General features: G+C 36.3%; 1 protein-coding gene across 1 annotated transcript in view; it reads left to right on the forward strand.

The window, feature by feature from the left end:
- SYPL1 (synaptophysin like 1) overlaps positions 1–18,885 on the forward strand; it is a 24,515-nt gene extending 5,630 nt beyond the window's left edge. The window contains exons 3-6 of the mRNA XM_025872717.2: positions 8,975–9,096; positions 10,531–10,738; positions 15,416–15,601; positions 17,443–18,885. Coding sequence (XP_025728502.2) covers positions 8,975–9,096; positions 10,531–10,738; positions 15,416–15,601; positions 17,443–17,577 — 651 coding nt within the window. The 3' untranslated portion in view covers positions 17,578–18,885. The remainder of the gene's footprint in view (positions 1–8,974; positions 9,097–10,530; positions 10,739–15,415; positions 15,602–17,442) is intronic.
- The last annotated feature ends 2,141 nt before the right edge of the window (positions 18,886–21,026 follow it).

Below are 21,026 nucleotides of genomic sequence, written 5' to 3' on the forward strand. Positions count from 1 at the left end.
GAGAACACACACACACTCATATACACTCACCCCACACAAATAGCAATCTCTGATAAAATACAAAAGGGAAAATTAAGATCACAGAGCAGTGTCTAATACAATGGTTCTCAAACACTTTGGTCTCAGAATCCCTTTATGCTCTTAAATATTGAGGACCTCAGAGAGCTTCTGTTTATGTGGGTTGTATCTATTGACATTTACAACATCAAGGTAAATTTAAGCAGAGGCTTTTAAGGGAACATTTATTTATTTTAAAACACAATAATAATTCACTTAAAAACTTCAGTTGCACCACTGCAACAAATGCTACCAGTTTTCCTTGAAGTAAAAGGCTCACTTCATTTGTTTTCAAGAAAAATATCTGCCAGATATCCACGTCTGAATAACTATTTTTTGTCTGTTGTTATTTCAAGTAAAAATGGTGTTTCATGAAAACAGTTAGTTCAGCATATAACGCAGTTACCTTAAATGCTTTCCCTGGAGACAACCATTGTGTGCGGTTAAAGTATCTGCACATCCTATTTCATCATACAGAATATTAAGAAGACTCAAGGGTCAGGATTTAATAAAAATCATAATTTTTGCTGTCATCAGCAAAACTGGCTTTTTTTAACTGCAAGTGCATGACAATGAATAACTCTGATGCTATTGCTTATTCTTACTAAAGCCCAACCGTTCCACCCACAAATGCTTTTGCTCAAGTCAGTGCAAATGTCAACACAGTGTAAGAGGCAAATAATGTCTTAGTAATATGAAAATATTTTTGACCTCATGGACTTTCTGAAAGAGTCTTGGGTACTCCCAAAGCACCACAGAACACTTTGAGAATTGCTGTATTAATACAGTAAGCATCATTGGGGAACAGAAATGAAACAAAATATGGGTGGAAGAAGGACTGTTCATGATCTGGGAAATATATTTGGAAAAAAGCTTCAACCTATTATCTGGATTTATGACTTACATAGAGCCAAGTACTTAAACAATACAGCCTTCTAACAAAGACCTGAATCAATCTACCTGCTAGCTCAGGGTCTGAATTTGTGAACACTTCAGGATTCTCATATGTTGGTAGTTTGGGGGTCCCATCATAAGATGTGGTATTTGCAGCCATGTAGAAATGACTGTAAAACTACTAGACAGAGGTAGAAAAAGGGGGGGACCTCAATTTGAGCCTATATCAAATATCCTCCAACATGAAGAAAACTAATTTTCACTTAAAAGGTCAAAATCAGTGGCACAAATACACTTCAGGACAGCCTGCCTGATCAACAATCAAGATATGGATTTACTCTGAAAAACATAAAAGTAGGACAATCTGAAATTATTTTGAAATAAATATATTTAAGTTCCTCAGATTTCTAGTTCCATATTCAATAGCTTAACAATTATGTAATGATGAAGGTGACATAAAGGTGCTCTCAACAGGGTCACCTGCCTCGCTCAGTGGGTAGAGCATGCAGCTCTTGATCTCAGGGTCGTGATTTCGAGCCCCACATTGGGCATGGAGATTACTTAAAAATATAATTTAAAAAAAGGTCTTTTCAACATATAAAAGTTAAGAGTTGGCAAAAAAAAAAAAAAAAAAAACTTCTCTTTCCTCCCGCAGGAACTCGTTTACTTTTCATGATCCAAATTCTTAAAGGTTATGGAACCTTACTATGAAACTGAAGCACTTTGTACCAGACTTCACTGCTTGGTGCATAGTGGGAATGAACTGAAATAGCAGCATCGATAACAAAACATTTTTAAAAATGAACGTCTTTTGGGGCGCCTGGATGGCTCAGTTGGTTAAGCGTCTGCCTTTGGCTCGGGTCATGATCCCAGGTTCTGGGTGAGGGTTAGGGTTAGGAGCCCCTCGTCAGGCTCTCTGCTCAGCGGGGAGCCTGCTTCTCCCTCACCCTGCCACCCCCTGCTTGTGCGTGTGCTCTCTCTCTCTCTCTCTGTCAAATAAAAATCTTTTTGAAGATTTTAAAAATAAAAATGAATGTCTTTAGTAAATGCACCAGGACTTTAACTCGTAAAAATCAGTGCTTTGGTTCTAGGCATCTAATCTTACTGACTGTAAAGGCAAACATGTTGTGATAGTTCATTTTCAGCTTTAGTAAAAAGCATCAATTTGATTTTGCATATAAACACTCATATACAATGTACTTTTAGGTCTATTTCTTTTTTCTTTTAGGTCTATTTCTGAAGATTTCAGTTATATCAGTTTCTAGACTAAACCTTGGACAGAAGGAAATTTAAGTAAATGACATCAGATTCATGATGAAACCAAATAGTCAGAAACTTGTAAAAAAAACACCCATATATAGATGAGTACCAGTGTTCCCAGCAGAAGTATCAGTGAGTTGAGCAGGGTCTAGAAATAGGATCGAGGACTGGGACTCTGGCTACAGGCTAAATAACTCATTGAAAATACCAGGGGTCTCCAAACTTTTTTTTTTTTTATCATGAATCCTTATCTGTAAAATATTATGCATAGAGCCCCAATATGCATCCATAACTTAGATGGATATTTTACTATGTCACTGTCTTTTTTTTTTTTTAAGTGGGCTAAGGGCTTGAACTCATGACCCTGAGATCAAGACCTGAGCTAAGATCAAGACCTGAGCTGAGATCAAGAGTCGGACATTTAACTGACTGAGCCACCCAGGCACCCCACTATGTCAGTATCTTAAGGCATATTTTATGCTTGGAGTAAATTTCATTCATATTTTTAAATCCTTATTTCAAACATTCATCCGATATATAGATAAATATGCCATCTTCTTGTGATCTGATTAAGTAGAATCTCTTTTTCCTTGGAATGTGGCTAATGAATATAGCTCATATAGGGCTTCTATTTTCTCTTTTGGATGTGAGTTTTTGTATTATTAGTTTACAGTTTCTTTGAAGACATGTTTAAGCCATTGGTCTGTTTTGTGAAGGTTGGTTTGGTTAAAACTAGGTAACTCGTTCCATAAACTCAGTGAGCCAGGCACACTCACATTATAATACACGAACACTACTAACAGGGAGGGAATAGGTGAAGGTATCACTGTCCTTGCATGTCATGGGACTTCTCTTACCTGCAGGATGCCCTACTGGCGTGTGACTCAGACCTGCAGGTCCAGCATGGGTTGCAGTGATATATTAATTTCAGTAAGGCTTTAATTCCTTGTTTAAGTCTAAAAGTAAATACAGATAGAAGTTCAGATATTTTCTTCTCCTATACCAATTAATTGACTACTGCAGTTTATTTTGGAGAGTAGTGTTCTAGAGAACCAAGCTGAAATGTTAACTCCAAAGTTACGAACCTCAAAATTCCTGAGGGATCTTCCATGTATCTAGTATTGGTCTGGTGGGTAGAGGGTTAAGTGGCAGTGTTTTTTTGGCAACTTGAGTCTGTCATAATGAAATATGGAACCTTTTGACCTGAAGAGAAGCTTGCTGTCACCCTGTCCTTAGATTCTGACTAGTTATTCTACAGGTAGAGTTTCATGTTAGCAGTTTGAGCCTTTCTTCATGGAATAGAGAAGAATGGGAAAATGAATTTCATAAGTGGCAAGGCAATAGAAATGAGCATGCCAGGACTCCTGGTTTAGACGAGGAATACAAACGGAAGTGCACAGAGGAACCACCCTCATAAAGTAAGTGAGTGAAACAAGCTGTTTGGAAGAAAAACAATAGAATAAGCTCACTGATTCCTGGTAACTAACATGCATCCTGAGGATTGTTGAGACAGTAGAGTGGCAACAGTCTGGAAAAAGCACATGCCCCGTCTTACATGTCATCTGTCACTCAGTTCCACATGGTTGTTGCTTTATGGGAATATGGGTCTGATGCTGCCATATTTGCAGTTTCCCCACAGTAAGGGAAAGCAGGAAATCAAATTTTTATGTGTGGTATGCTGGTATTAAAATACCAACAACAAATTCATATTTTTTTATGAATTCTGGGAAGATCACACAAATATTATCTGCAGGCCAGGTTTCACCATGGGCTGCCAATATATAATTTCGAATTTAAATCAAAATAGCAGTAGGAAATAGGGAGAAATGAGGTAGTCGGATACTTTACCTTCAGGTTGTTTTATAATTTATGTAGTAAAAAGTGTGTGCCTTGTCCCTTTTTCCAATGAGATAAAGACCAGAATTGCAAAGACGACATTTATTTATCCTTATAACAAAAAGATAGCTGTGAAATGATGGTTATGTAAGACTTGAAATATGATTTTATTTGTAGATTATTGGAAATTGGTTTTTTTTCTTTAATTAAGCAGTTATTTAATGAGCATATGTAATGTGCCAGACCTTCTGCTAGGTAGGCACTGAAAATCTTGAGTAAGACCAAGTACAAAGACATGACAGTCTGCCAAGGGACAGGGAAAGAAAGGCATTAGGCTTAAGAGCAGTAAGTACAGTATGCCATTTATTTAATTTTTGTATTTAGTTAGAAACTAGTTTTTATTTTTGTTTTGGGTTTTTTTCTTTTTGTTCTTGTTTTTTAAATCAAGACACAAGAAAAATGCCTATAGTAATGAGTTAATGAACCCAAGTCCATGGCAGCCCAGGAGACAGAATAGTTCTACCATAAGAAACTGGTAAGGGCCTTTAAGGTGAGCTTGTCAGAGAACAGTTTGGGGGTGGGACAGTTCCTGGCAGAAGAAACAGATACACTGTAGACATAAATACATGATGTGTTTCAGGGGCAGTAGTAAGTAGTAGTACCGTGTGACAGAGTCGTACAGTACCGGGTGGGGAATAAAGTGCATATAAATCTAGAAGGATAAGGTTGAGGGTACCTCAGCCATGCCTGTTTGGCCAAATGAAGGTGTTTGGGCTTTGTTTTTTTCTTAAATTTAGTTCTAGAAAGTCATTGAGGAAATCTCTTTAAACAGGGGAGTACCGTGACCAGATCTTCATTTCAGATCAGTGTGACATCACTCTAAAGCATCTGTCCAATAGAAACAGAATGCAAACTACAAAATGCAAGCCCCATAATAATTTTAAGTGTTCCAGCCACACTAAAAAAGCGAAAAGAAACAGGTGAAATTAATTTTAATATATTTTATTTATAAATCTAAATATTGTTTCAACAGGTAGTCAATATAAACAGTTATCAATGAGATATTTTACATTTTGAATACTAAGTCTTTATAATGCATTGTCTAATTTACACTTACAACTATCTTAAATCAGGCAAGCCATTTTTATTTTATTTTATTTTTTAAAAGGTTTATTTTATTTTAGAGAGAGAGAGAGAGAGGGAGCATGGGGGGGGTGTGCAGTTTGCAGAGGGGGAGGGAGAGAATCCCAAGCAGATTCCCCACTGAGCACAGAACCCTACACAAGGCTTGGTCTCACGACCCTGAGATCATGACCTGAACCAAAATCAAGAGTCGGATGCTTAAAGGACTGAGCTACCTAGGTGCCCTAAGACAAGCCATTTTTAAAGTGCTCAAGAGCCACATGAGCCCACGCTACAGAAGAGATTAGAAATGAGAGGAAGAGTCTCTTGGGTTAGTCCCCGTGAAAAATGGTGAGGGCCTGAACAAAAATAGTGGCAGGAGTGGTGTAGATAAGTAACCAAAGCTTTTAAAAGAATGGCATCATACTGTATGAAGACTTAGGCAACTTTTTTTCCCACTCAGCGTTAGGTTTCTAGGTTTCGTCCATATTGACGTGGGCAGCTATAGTTCCTATATCTTTATTGCTGTTAAACTTCCCATTGTAAGTGTATACTATTACGTTTTATCCATTTTCCTGTTGCTCCCACGTTTTCAGTATTTTGATATTATAAACTATGTCACTATGAACATTCTTGCGCATGTTCTGTAGTACACATGGGTAAGAATTGCTCTTAGATCTATATACTAGTAGATACTAATCCTTTGTGACATTATTGCAAATACTTTCACCTAGTCTGTAGCTTGTTTTACATTAAAAAGCTGACTTTTGATTTTTCTGTAGTTATTTTTCTATAGTTGAATTTAACAATCTTTTATTGCTAGTATATGTTCTTATTTTTAATCTTAAGAAATTTTTCCTTTCTCTGTGGTCACAAATTTTCTTTTATATTGTCTTAAAAATTTCTAAAGACTCAATTTTGCATTTGTCTTCAGCCCATCTGGACCTTTTTTTTTTTTTTAAGATTTAATTTTATTCATTTGAGAGAGAAAGAGCAGAAGCAGAGGGGAGAGGGAGAAGCAGGCTCCCCACTCAGGAGGGAGCCCGGCGTGGGGCTTGATCCCAGGACTCTGGGATCATGACCTGAGCCGAAGACACTTAACCAACGGAGCCCCCCAGGCGACCCTGGACCATTTATTGAAGTCCTTCTTTGTATTAGTTCTCTATTGCTACCTAATAAAGTGCCCCAACCTTAGCACTTAAGACAGCACACGTTTATTATCTCAGTGTGGGTCAGGAATCTGGGAGCGGCATAGCCTGAGGGGTTTCAGCCCAGAGTCTCCCTGTTTGCAGTCAAGCTGTTCGCCGTGATTGAGTCATCTTTAACACCCATCTCACTCACATGGCCTTTGGCAAGCCTCAGATGTTATACTTCGAGGCTCACTCACATGGTTGCTGAGAGTGAGTGGTTCCTCATCACAAGTCTCTATAAGTTGCCTACGTATCCTCCCAACATGGCAGCTGGCTTCCCCCAGAGCCAGTGATTCAAGAGAGAAAGGAAGACAGAAATTATAGTCTCTTTATCACCTAGTCTCGGAAAGGATGTCCCATTCTTTCGACCATATTCAATTTACTAGAAGCCGTCCACACTTATAGGGAGGAAAATTAATCTTTGCCTCTTGCAGGGAGGAGTATCACAGTTTGTGGACATATTTTTAAAACCACCACACCCCTTTCCTTGGTGATCTGCAGCACAAGCTTTGTTAGATAGAATTTATCTAGTTACACACAGGGCTCTTCCTGGCCTCCTTATTGTCCCATTGGTTAAGTTTGTGTATCCTGTTTCTTTTTTCTAATCCTAAATGGGTATATGCCCCATTTTCTCTGGCCTTCTGTTTTCATTCCTTATTCATGAACATTTATGTGTAGAGAGTATCCATTCTTCTGTCTTTACCTGTGAACACTTAACTGAAGATTCCAAACTGTGTGCTGGACATTACCTCAGGCTCTTCATATCTGTAACCAGATTCCTTTTTGTAAATCTCCTCTTTACAGAAAAAAAGAAATCTCTTGATAGTTATGATCCTGGTTATGGCCTGATTCAAGGCCCTGTATTAATAATCTGTGAAAGGCATTATATCAGTGTTTAACAGTATAGGCTTTGATATCAGACCTTCACTGAATTTTACCTGTTTGCTAGATGAATGTGACCTTGAGCAAAACAAAGTCCCTGCCTTTGAGTTTATATTCTAGTGAAAAACGGACGGATACTTGGGTACTAATAGGCAGTGGTAATTACAGTGGCAGAAAAATAGAGCAGCATGAATAAAGGGAGTAAGTACTGTGGGGTTGGAGCATTATTATTTAATATAGTGTGATTGGAAAGGCCTCTCTGATAAAGTCCTGTTGGAACAGGGAACTGTGAAGTAGGAAGTAACTCATGTACTCCAGGCAGAGAGAGTAGCCAGTGCAAAGGCTCTGTAGGAGACGTTTACCCCTTTAAGGAATAGCAAGGAGACCGTTTTATGTAAAGAGATTTGACAAGGGGAAAAGTAGCAGTGTGTGATCAGAATTATTAAGGGAAGAAAGGATCTTGTAGACTGTTATATGAACTTTGATTTTTATTCAGAGAGAACTCAGAAGACGTTGGAAAATTTTGAGCAGAGGATATAAAGTTTTCTGCCTTTTATTTCTAAAAGATCACCCTGGTTGATATATTGACAGTAGACTGAAGGAGGGACAAGGACAGAAGCAAGATTATTTAGAAGGCTGTTAGAGTATAATTCAGGCAAGAGGTAATAATGGTGGTTTGGATCAGGATGTTGCGATGGTGGTGATCAGATTCCAAATACGTTTTTTTTTTTTTTAAATAGAGCCATCAGAATTTGCTGAAGCATTGAGCTTTTGGCCACTACACCATATGTGGAATTTTTTGTTTGTTTTGTTTTGTAGAAAATTTAGAAGATACAAATAGAAAAAGGAATTATCTTTATTTTCTGTTCAGAGGTGACCACTGTTAAAATTTTGATGTATTTTTGTAGTGTGCATCATATGCATAGGCGTAGACACATGGTACAATGCATGTGTAAATAAACTTTTTAAAAAATTAAACTCTGTCCCCAAAGTGGGGCTCAGACTCACAACCCTGAGATCAGGAGTTGCATGCTCTACCAACTGAGCCAGCCAGGCACCCCATAAACAAACTTTATATGTAATGAATGTTTTTCAGTATCATTAAATATTCACCAACATTTTAATGACTGCATAATGTTCCATCCTATGAGTGAATTACAGTTTATTTGATTCCATATCAACATTTAGGATGCTTCCAGTTTTTTCCTGTTATATATAGCATTTAAGAGAACATTGTGTTCTTTTAAGTATATGCATGATCAGGAAAACAAATTTCCAAGTACTTTTTGAGACCTGGAAATACTGAAATACTCAAAAATGAGGTCATACAAGCTCATGAAATAGCATCTCCATTTGCTACCTCTTCGCAAGTCTCTTGGCTTAACGGTTACCATTAAAAATACCTCCAAATCACCTTTTGATTTTGATACTAATAAATAAGACTTCATCTGAATTTCATACTAATATTTAGTAGGTACAGTGCAGTCTTAGCAAAAGGATTATTATATGAGCTGGTATACGAGCTTCTGTATTATACTCAGGGGAAAAGAAAATCATTTGTTGACAGTTGGAAATGAAATTTTTAAGTGTTTTTCACCATCTGTGTTTAATTAGTAATTAAGAATTTCTAGAATGTTAGTGAGCCAGTTTTTAATAATGTATTTAAGCTTTAATGACCGATGTTTTGGGTACAGTAATGCTTCTTCCCCCTTTTTTGGTCTCACTTTGTATAGATTGCTTCTATCTTTGCTTTTGCCACCTGTGGAGGTTTTGACGGCAAAACAGAAATTCAAGTGACTTGTCCTAAACTTACTGAAAATAAAACGATTACAGCTGCTTTTGGTTATCCATTCAGGTAAGATATTTGTTTGTTTTTATGGTTAAAAACGTTTTACTTTCATATTTCCAGCAATTTGGGGGGGTAGAAAATTTTAAATTGCACATATGCTCATTTGTAAATGGTGATCATTGTTCCTCAAACTGTGGCACATGGACCAGTGTCTGTCTGCAAACTGTGTTCCTGGCCTATGATGAATTAAGTACAGAAAACGAGACTAAGCATTTAGAAACTTTTATATGACCTTGCCTTGACATTTGTATTCTGTCATCCCACAGTGAATTGAAAATTTAAAAACAAAACAGAGACTGCTCTGTCACCTTAGTGTGTGAAGCCATGATGTGGAAGCAATCACAGCTTCAGAAAATTCAAATTTCTCATGTATTTGCAATTACTAAATAATAGCCTTCTTTATACCGTTTTAGGACATGTATTTAAAGCGAGGAGTTTGTGTTTACTAGACTAAAATGAATATTTTGTGAATTTTTCTGTTTGACTTCAGTGTTTATTGAAGTTTATTGAATGTGTCCTGTGTTTAAGCCATGGTGTAAATCTTCTTCCATGTACTACTTACCTGACTTCTCTAGGACTCAAAATTTCTATCCATTGAGTTAGAAATCTTAACCTTTAAAGGTTGTTTTGATGATAAATAAACCCTTACACTAAAAATATGTCAGATAGCAAGAGCCTGGTTATGAATCATTGCCTCTCCGTTTCCCAGCCCTTCTCTTATAAAGTTCCTATATGAGGAACTGTTGTGGCACATTTAGTGATAAGGGCTTTTGCAATTTATAGGTAAGGAAATTTAAAAACAGTCTAGATGGACTCTGAAAAACAAACTGAGGGTTCTAGAGGGGAGGAGGTTGGGGGGATGGGTTAGCCTGGTGATGGGTATTAAAGAGGGCACATTCTGCGTGGAGCACTGGGTGTTATGCACAAACAATGAATCATGGAACACTACATCAAAAACTAATGATGTAATAATGTATGGTGATTAACATAACAATAAAAAATTTTAAAAAAACAGTCTAAAGTTAGCAGCTAATTAATCTAGGGCTAAAATGTGAATCATGATTGGCTCTCCTGGTGCTAGTCACACATACTCTGCCTCCTAGAATGGAATATCATGTCTCAAATTGCACACTATTTTGTATCAACTCGCTTAATCTGCTAAATTCTTATTGCAGGAAAATAGTATGTGGATGTTAAAGTGTTTAATGCAATCTGTATTCAGTCTATCGTAAACCAATTACAAGGCATAATTTATGTACATTTCTTAGGAAATTTTTAATTTAAATATTTGAATTTTCCCCTTTTTTTCCCCCAAAGGAAAACGTAATATATTTTGGGAGTGTTTTTTGAAATGTCATTTCAGTATTCTACTTATGTATTTCTGTCTCTATTGGGAGAGTCCAAGTAATTCACAAATTTATTTGAGCCTTTTTTTAATAGGTTGAATGAAGCATCATTTCAGGCACATCCAGATGTAAACGTGTGTGATGTAAATTGGAAAAGTTATGTCCTTATCGGAGATTACTCTTCTTCTGCACAATTCTATGTTACATTTGCGGTCTTTATCTTCCTGTACTGCATTGCTGCTCTGCTGCTCTATGTTGGTTATACGAGCCTGTATCGGGATAGTCGAAACCTTCCCATGATTGTAAGTAAACACTTTATTTTTGTACAAAAATCATTTGTATAAGGGTATGTTATATTTGGAGTTAAATATAGATTTTCTTACACTGGAAATGAAAATTCTTGGCATAAACCAGGGAAACATATTTTGATTTATGTTTACCATGAGGTTGAGCTTTCTCTGGTTGTCACATTGAACCTAATTCTTTGAGCCAGTTTGCAACACTTCCTCGTACTCTAGGGAATACAGAGGTCTGTTTGTTTCTAAGTCTTTCTTTAACCTGGAAAGATCTCAAACATATAGAGCATATTAGGTTGCAAGTAGAGAAATTAAGTAGAAATTAATGCCTTTAATTTCAGGAATTGCTGACCATACTAGTAGTCTCATGATGGTGTTCCTACTTCTTACCTTTTTTCTCTTTTCTCAAAGACCCCCTTTATGTCTCTTGCAATGTTTTATTGAGCTTAATAGTATCGGAAATCAGCAAACTATGGCCCACAAGCCAAATCTGATTCATTGTGTTTTGTTTCTGTTTTTTAATAAAGTTTTGTTTTTTTGGTCTTTTGTTTTATAACACAGCCATACCCAAACATTTTCATACGGTCTATAACTGCTTTCATGTTACAGTGGCAGAGTTAAGTAGTTGGGAGAGAGACCAAACATATTTCCTGTCTGGCCCATTTCAGGAAAAGTTAGCTAACTCCGGGTCTGTATTCCTAAGTTCTTTATTTTAAAATCTGACCCAGATAATTCTGTAAGAATTAGAGAATTCTCAATAGTGATGTTCATGAACTAATTTTGAATCTTGGAGATGGGAACAAAGGATTTGGATTTCAAGTCCTAACATCTTTCTTGGCTTCAGAGTCTTCTGAGCTAGAAATAAAAATAATCTCTGAGATTTAGGTAGTAAAATCTCCTCTGGATTGTTAGTGCAAATGCAGAGATAAGCTATGGTTTTAAGCTAGATGTCCACAACAAAAGAATAACTACAAGGCAGTATTAAGTGTTATTGACTTGAAGGGAGAACAGAGGTGCTTTTGAGATACCGGTCATTTATATCTTGAGAAAACACTGTCATCTGCTGATTATTTGTGAAGCTGCTTCAAAGGAAAGGCTAGTTGGGTATGAAGAAATTATTAATTAAGATAACAGGTTTTATTTTTTATTTTTAATTTTTGCTGCCTGGATCATAAGAATACAAATGGTAAGTAAGGAATAAAACCACCTGCTAAAATTCTTATTTTGTTTCTTGTTTCTGAGAAGAGATTCTTAAACCTGACATTTTCACAAAATATTTTCTTGTATGTCTTTCAAACAGATAGACATCAACTATTTTAATTTGCAGTGCTAATCAACAGGAATTACATATTAAGAATCTGTAACTTCTGTAGACTTTCCAAGACTTAACTTAAAAAGGAACGGTATAGGGGTGCCTGGGTGGCCCAGTCAGTTAAGCCTCTGCCTCCAGCTTGGGTCATGATCTCAGGGTCCTGGGATCGAGCCCCATGTCAGGCTCCCCACTCAGTGTTCTCCCTTTCCCTCTGCACCGTTGGTGCTTTCTCCCCCTCTCTCAAATAAATAAAATCTTAAGAAAAGGAACTGTGGAGCGCCTGGGTGGCTCAGTCAGTTAAGCATCCAACTCTTCATCTCAGCTCAGGTCTTGATCTCAGGGTCATGAGTTCAAACCCTGCATTGGAGGAGAGTTCAAGCCCCCTATGGAGCCTACTTTAAAAAAAAAAAAAGGAATTATGATAATCATATAGATACTATCTTTTGTTAAAATTCTTTATAATTTAAATACTAAATGAAGACAGTTCTTGCCATTTTGTCATTCTCCCAACAAACTTTTTTTTTTTTTAGATTTATTTATTTATTTGACAGAGACAGAGCAGGAACACAAGCAGGGGGAGTGGGAGAGGGAGAAGCAGGCTTCCCGTGGAGCAGGGAGCCTGATGTGGGGCTCCACCCCAGGACCCTGGGATCATGACCTGAGCCGGAGGCAGACCCATTAATGACTGAGCCACCCAGGCGCCCCATTCCAACAAACTTTTAAGTTAACTCTAGCAAGGAGCCTTTTATTTTTCATATTTTTTTGGTGAACTGTTAAAAATCACACTTTCTAAGGCAGCATCCAAATCTATATTTGTAGAGGGTTTTTCTGTAAAAACTATAAAACTGATCTAGGTGCATCATTCAAAAGTCAAAAGAAATTTTCCATCTCTGGTTAGTGGTCATGGAGAGGTAATCCAGAACTAGCCCTTTAAATGTTTTTTTGTTGTTGATATAATATAAAGGATGCTTCTTGTCTGTAAAAATCCAGGCTTCTAAATTAAATTTTGAATTCTACTTTCAATTTAACCATATAAATGTAAAGTTTTCTTGAGATACCCAAATTTAAAATATAGCCAAGTAGGACATTGTTTTTTTTAAAGTACTCTTTGTTAATGAGGACATGCCTTTTTGGCAATGTTCTCAATTCTCTACTAAGGTATTTCTAGGAGCGTTTCAGTTGTGGCATTTAAAATCAACTTCCCTTTTTAAGTAAATGTAGCATTTTTTTTGGTTTTAAATAGCAGGAACTTAAGGGTTCTAGGCCATGTGGAGAATCAGAAATATCCAAAAACCTGAAACCAAACAAAAATAAAGTATCCCAAATCCTAAAAATCTGTTATGAATCCTATCCCAACTCATTGGTGGGACCAGGGCTGCCAGAGGCAGCTATGGTTGTGCATTGCAGAACTGTGGGTGGGCCACACCCTGAAAACAGTCCTGAGTGGGACAGAGATGATCTTCAGAGGCCCTCATTTCCCCCACGTCCCCTCACCCTAAGGTTACTATGTGCATCATTTTCAGAAGAGTTCCCTGCTTTTGAAATATAAGAATGTCATGCCAGCTGCAAAGTAGATTTAAAGAGCATAATCAGAAAAACATCAGGGTGTTTTTTAATTAAGAAGTTGGAAGGAAGAAACCTGGAAATTACAAGGATTTGACATATATGGGTCAAAGCTATGAACTTCAGCCCAGAGAGAACTTGTTTAAGATGTGATAACCTTATACTATTTATCAGTTCTCCAAAAGGCATTGTGTTTCTAGCAAGTGTTTAGAAAATATCTACCTGCAGCAAAAGTGCAACCGAGTGCAGAAGTGAAGAGGAGAGTACCCCCCCACCACAGTGCAAAACATGGAAGCCATATTTCTGTACTTTTTTCTTTGATCTGCATTTTTTAAAAGAAGACCAGGAGCAGTGGAAAGCTCAAATGCAAAATGCAAATACCTCCATCTTTGTAAAATTAGTCATTGTTTTGGTTCTCTGATCACAAGGCATGTATTCATTGCCATCCAGACCTGGTGGACAAGCTATATATAGGAGAGTTTCTATATGTCATAAGTGGTTCCTGGTGTTTAGTCTCAATAAATGACTAAAAGCTGGTTGGAAAAAGTAATTAAAAACCAATCAGATTTATTGGGGGGGGGGTGGTTGGGGAACCACTTCTCTGATAAGCTCCAAAACCCATTTCTGAGCTTGCAGAGATTTTTGCTGCAGATGTGTAAGAACTCATAGCTTTGGGCATACCTGAATCCTAAGAATACATAACATTAAAAGATACAAATTTTACATTATTCCCACTTTGGTGGTTAATTTAAAGGAAAACTAAACAAGGTGAGACTTATACTTTATATTATACAAATGCATTCTTTAAAAAGTCTTCTTTAGATTTTTGTAACCAATGCTAGTTAACAAAATTTTAGTTCCCCAGCAGAATAGATTGAGTAAAGAGAATACACTTTTTTTCTTTCTTCATCTTACTCAATGAGAAACTATCCAGAATATTTAAAACTTTAGTCCTGTTCTTGGAAATGTAATAAATAGCGAAGACTTGAGTAGAAAATTACTAGTGAGAGGATGCCTTGAGAGATTATTTTTTTGTCCTTAATATAATGAGTATTCTTGAAATTTTAGGGTCATGAATTTTAAAAGAAACAAGTCATTCTGGATGCGTGCTTTTCCCCATTTCATTATCCAGATCATGGACAACTAGATTTTTTGTTCTGGTTTTTTATTTTAATTCCTTCCAGTCATGGGGAATTAGATTTAACTGAAGTTAGAATTTTGCCAGAACAGTATGAGAAAGCAGAAGAAGGTCAGGGAGTTGCGTGTGTGCAAGGGGTTGTAACGAAGGACCTTAGAATAGAAATTAAGGGGGAAATGAGAGCATGAGTGAGGTGGAGGGACAGTAAAAAAGTGGTAAAATCAGATTGTAGGTGTCAGTGGGGTCAAAGGATTTTTGAAGTTGGGGTGCCTGAAGGAGTGTGCACTGGAAAGAGAGATGATACTGGGAAGTAGGAGGAGTGAAACTGGGATTATGGTGATAACAGGGTTTGAGGTGTGATCCTGGGAGTGAGTGGCTTAAGTCAAGGCTGTGGTGAGAGCTACGTGAAACTGATTTCTAGTGTCAAAATCTTAGACTGCTTGAGTAGATGCTTGAGTCTTGCTCACTGCTGTAGCTCAGGCAGTGTGCTAGTGATGATAAACAATGATGTGTACAGTGCTGACTATGGCCTTTTTTAGAAAGTATGTCATGTAGGCCATTTCTCAGTACCATAGAGTTCAATGTGATCTCAGTTCCTTCATCATGGATTTGAAGTGTAGTATTTTTAAATTAACTCTTCATTATTAACTCATACTTATTTTTGCTTTAGGACTTCGTTGTTACTCTTGTTGCTACTTTCCTGTGGTTGGTGAGCACTTCAGCCTGGGCTAAAGCTCTTACAGATATTAAAGTAGCTACTGGGCAAGGCATTGTCAAGGAACTTCAGCCTTGTAATCAAGACGTGATGTGTTATTTTGGCTCTGTGACTAGTATGGGATCCCTAAATGTATCTGTGGTACGTATGCAGTATTTATAAGATATTTTATTTCACTTAGAAAAACCTTACTAGTGATATAAGAAAGCAATAGTTTTTAATAAATCTCTGGATGAATATATTGTTTTCATTTTTACTAAGCTATCAGAACCCTAGCTACCAAATAGTCTTTACCTTTATAACAGTGAAGAAAAGTTTGTCAGGAAAATTATTACTTGTTAACAGGTTTCAACAAGATCGTGATTGAGTCTTTCTTTTCGTTAAAATTGACTAGGCAAGACTTTTACCAGAAAGGCACTAATTGTAGTCACTAACATTTATAAAGACTGTGTGTCAGGCATTGTGCTAAGGGCATTACGTTACACTCACTCATCTTGTTTAACTTATTCAGTAACCCAAAGAGGAATGTGGGAGATAGTATTATCATCTTCATTTTACACCTGGGAAAAAAACGTAGCTGTGCGTTAATTTGCTCAAGATAACACAGCTAGTAAGTTCGCAAGCCAAGGTGTGGACCAGATCTGACTTAGAGCCCATTCTCTGGTCTGACTTGCTCTGGGTTTATGAAAGTAGTACTTTTATGGTTTCTTAAGTGATCTAAAAAAATTGGTATATATAAATTTAAATAATAGTCTATTTTACCAAAATACAGATAAATGTATTACTAAGTATCTTATTAATATACTACTTACATTATGTTTAAGGAAGTCTTCTGTCTTCTCAAGAAAATATTTTTCCAGTGGATGAAGTCAGCATGCCTTGTAAAGCAATTTGGCCAAATTTTTGTGTTATAACTTTGTGATTTAAAAGTCTTTTTGTGGGGCGCCTGGGTGGCTCAGTTGGTTAAGCAACTGCCTTCGGCTCAGGTCATGATCCTGGAGTCCCAGGATCGAGTCCCACATCGGGCTCCCTGCTCGGCGGGGAGTCTGCTTCTCCCTCTGACCCTCTTCCCTCTCGTGTTCTCTATCTCTCATTCTCTCTCTCTCAAATAAATAAATAAAATCTTTAAAAAAATAAAAATAAAAATAAAAAAATAAGTCTTTTTTTGCATTTATATTGACCATGATCTGAGATGGACAATCTCAGAAGTGTTGTTTCTGTATGCAAATATGCAAAAAATATAAAACATTTGGCCTTCAGTAATATGATACTACTCTCAAACTCTTTACCCCAGTCTTACATCATATAAGTCACTGTTGTTCTTATATTTGGAGAAAAAAAAATACCAAAAAAGGGTAGCTTCAGTTTATTCATCTCTGAGACTTTTATCGTGTTAGATTTGTAACTGGGAAAACTAATTTCTTTTATGTTGACTAATGTAGGATCTGATGTAAAGTTCTTTTGTGACTCCTTTTCTCTTCTGGCTGCAGCTGTTGGAGTAGGAGAGATAGTAAGTAGTAGGGGAGAAAGAAGGGAAATAGGAAAAGATACCCAGGGACAGTTTATAACCTTTCAGATGGAGAAAAGTGAAAGCCCCCCCAAGAAGGAAGCATGGTTTCCTGTTCCTCTTCACCTGAAATCACTAAACTCTAATTTTAAAGTAATAATAGGGTTTTACTTATTTTTCTAAAATTTAATCCCATCTTCTTGGTAATGTTGAACATGCAAAGATAAGCTTTCTTTTAGTCATAATTTTATATGTTACAGATTTAGAGATTTTAGCTTTATTTCATTGGGAGTAAGTCATTATATATACAAGTTTGGCATTGAAATGGAAAGTCTTCCTTTTTAATATGTAGTTTACATTTTAAATGCAATAATGGTATACTACCTAGAAATGTTAAATATTTAAAGGAAAACTAAGATGAGTATAAATTTTTAAGTAGATATTAGATTTTCATTTTTATTTTTCTCTTTCTTAGATCTTTGGCTTTCTGAATATGATACTTTGGGGAGGAAATGCATGGTTTGTGTACAAGGAGACCAGTTTACACAGTCCATCAAATACTTCTGCTTCCCACGGCCAAGGAGGTATTTCACCTCCTTCTGGAATATAAAGGGAGAAGTACACTGTATGAAATATATGTCTATACTATGACCTGTTGCCAACATCTTGAGAAGCATTATTTGTTTCTAATAAAAGTAATGGCTTTTTCAATAAATTGGTGGGTTTAAAATTCTGCTGCTTTTTTATATAAAGCCTGTGCCTTTCCTAGAAATTTAAGATGTAAATGTATTCTCACATGTAAATTTGAAAATTCAGGGGCCTATTATGAGATGATACACATTTTTTAAATGACTGGTTATTTCTTTATTAAGTTGTTTGCCTTCCAAAGTGTTTACACCTTAAGCCTTAACATATATCTTCACTCAGAAAAGAGTTACATTTTCATATCATAATAGGAAGAAAAATCTCTATTTGGAATATACACTACTGTAAGTTTGTACAGATCATATACCTAAGGCCTGTCTTTGTTTAAGAAAGCCTTGATTACATAAATCATATTTAGAAAAACATACTTTGTTCAGAATTTATAGCTGAACATTGTTTATATGTTATGAAAAATTTTTCATTGCAAAGACTGGTTGTATGTTTTATTTCTGTTTTTCTAAGTGACCTACAGTACTTAATAGGTGTACTAAAACTGTTTTGGGAACGGGGTTTGGAAATTTCTAATAGATGTATAGTTAATTTAGTGATTCTGTCGCATGAGGTGTAAGCTTCCATTATGCTGGTTGTTTAATAGACTTGCTGTATAAGTAGAAAGAACATGGTTCAGCTAGATATTTTGATATGTACGGGCATTACTCTTAGTGGTATTTGTTTGCTGTCCTTTGTTGCTCGTCCTACTTAAGTGCAGGCTGAGACCTAGTCTCTACAAGTGGAATAAAATAAGCCACTGTTTTTGCAGACCCTTTCATAGGGTTAAAAAAAATTAAGATTGCCTTTTACTTTGGAGACATTTAACATTTAGATTCAATGAAGTTGCTATTTTGAGTATAGCATTGATATTGTGAAAATAAATGCAATTTGGATTTCATGCTTCTTAATGTTCATTCTTATTTCACAAATGGATGATTAAGGAATTTATGCATCATAAACAGGAATTTAAGTGAGCTGTATTATGGGTGCACTGCCTTTGCACGCACATTTGGGTATATTCTGAATACAGGGATTATTCACATTTTGCTTCCTAATCTTTGTTGTACAGGGCCAGATTTCTTGTTCTTACCACATGATTGTTTATATGTGAAACACATCTTGCTATTGCCTTGTTTTTTGTTGCTTTTGTTCATGACAAGAATTGTCAATATGAGAATGTATATCTTTTATGCAACAAACTTAATAAAGAAGTTAAAAGAAAGTGTGCACTGATTATTGTATTACAAAGAAACTTTCATCTTAAAGGCAGGAGCAATGCAAAATGGAATTGATTTCCAAAGTAGGAATAATTTTTTTAAATGTTTGGCAAGAAATAAAGACAAAAAATGCTTTGGAGATCCTGGTTCTATCCTTTTTTCTTTCAGTCTTGTTTTTAAAATGCTTGTTTGTAAATTTCAGGTTAAGTTTTCCTGATAAACTTTTTCTCATTGACTGTCCATTAGGCAGCAAATGTTTGAATCTTGGCTTCAGCACGTACTATTAACTTCAGGCAAATTACTTACCTTCCATGTGCCTCAATTTGCTTATCTGAAAATAGGAATAAGTACTGACCTCAAAGAGTCTTCTTGAGGATGAATTGAGTTAGTAAATGTAAAGTCCTTAGAACAGTGTTCCGCAGTAGGTACTTTTTATAAATGTTGGCTATGATTACTAACTTTTGGTAGCATCTAAGTCTAAGGTAGACTTAGCCTGGAGTCTCTAGAGCTGGAGAGGGGAATGTGGTGGTCTTGAGCAGAAAGGCAAGATAGATCTCCCTTTATATTCCTCAGAGTCCTGGATGTTTTAGCATTTATTTTTCTCTTGGTGGTAGTTGTACATAAAGTTAATGACATTGAAAGTTAATAGCTATTGAGATTACAGCAAATCCAGGAAGGAGTCCATTCTGTTGCTCTTTGACTTTCCAATTTTGATTCTGATTTTGAGTCAACACTGCAGGGTTAATAAGCAATTGAGAGGATAATTTCCAGAAGTAGTAAAAGCTTTGGGGCGCCTGGCTGGCTCAGTCAGTAGAGTGTGCGACTCTTGATCTCAGGGTTGTGAGTTGGAGCCCCACGTTGGGTATAGAGATTACTTAAATCTTTTTTTTTTTTAATAAATAAAAGCTTTGACTTACTAGGTGATAGTTTGCAGAGAATTATTTATAAACAGCATCATTACTAATATTTTTGTGAATTCAGGTCATTTGGATAAGAATACTTAACAGTAATTTTTAACCCACTGTAAACATTAAGAGCAGTGGTGCTTCTTATGTACTTTATGTTTCACACTTAATTTAAAAATTTTTGACTGTGTAGTATTTCAGATAGGTAAGTATAAGAAAATATAACCAAGTCCCCCACCACTATATTGAACAAATGCTAACATTTTGTTTTATTTGTGTCAGATTTGTTGGTTTTGACTTTAAGGAAATAAAACATTACAGATACAGATACAGCCTTTTCCTCACTGAAATATAGTTAGATTTTTTTTGCACTTTCACTATTGCAAGATAGTACTGAAAAAAACATTTTTGTGAAATGTGTGAAGGCTTTTCTAGGATATACCACTAGAAGTGGAACTGTTGGAATGTGAAATAATTCACATTTTCAGTTGTAACTTAGGTATTACAAATTGGTCAGTAAAGTGCCTGTACCGGTTTAGTCTCCCACCAACAGTATGTGGGAGTCCCTATTGGTGCATATTCTTGCCAATGGGGCATATTCTTGCGACTTGATGTTATTGGACCATTGCCAATCTGATGGGTTTGAAATAATGTCTGGTGTGTTTTTATTTTATATTTCTCTAATGCCTAGAGAGGTTCGTGATCTTTTTCTGTATTTATTGGACATTTAGTTTTCTCCTAGTCTGTATTGTCTGTTTATATCCTTTGCCAGTTTTTCTATCGTGGTGTTTCTTTTTCCCGTAGAATTGAGGTGCTCTTTATTCTGGATACTAATTCCTTGATATTTGTATAGATTGCAGATGTCTTCTCCCTGTCCATGGCTTGTATTTTCACTTTATGATTTTTGTCATACAAAAGTTTATCTTAACCCTGATTTAACTTTCCTCATGGTTTGTGCTTTTTGTGTCTTAAGAAATTCTCAGTATCATAAAGATGTTCACCTCTGTTTTTCACTTTTAGGTCTTTAAGCCATTGGCAATGTATTTTTGTATATAGTTTGAGGTAGGGACCTAATTTTTATATTTTTCAATGTTCATACCCAATTTTCATAGTACCCTTTATTTAAAAGTTCATCTTTTAGGGGCTCCTGGGTGACTCAGTCAGTTAAGCAGCCAGCTCTTGGTTTTGCCTTAGGTCATGATCTCGGGGTCCTGGGATCAAGCCCTGCCTTGGGCTCCCCC

This window comes from Callorhinus ursinus, unplaced genomic scaffold (assembly GCF_003265705.2).
Source record: "Callorhinus ursinus isolate GAN/ISIS: 27379988/994484 unplaced genomic scaffold, GSC_fseal_2.0 scaffold12, whole genome shotgun sequence".
Lineage (NCBI taxonomy): Eukaryota > Metazoa > Chordata > Mammalia > Carnivora > Otariidae > Callorhinus > Callorhinus ursinus.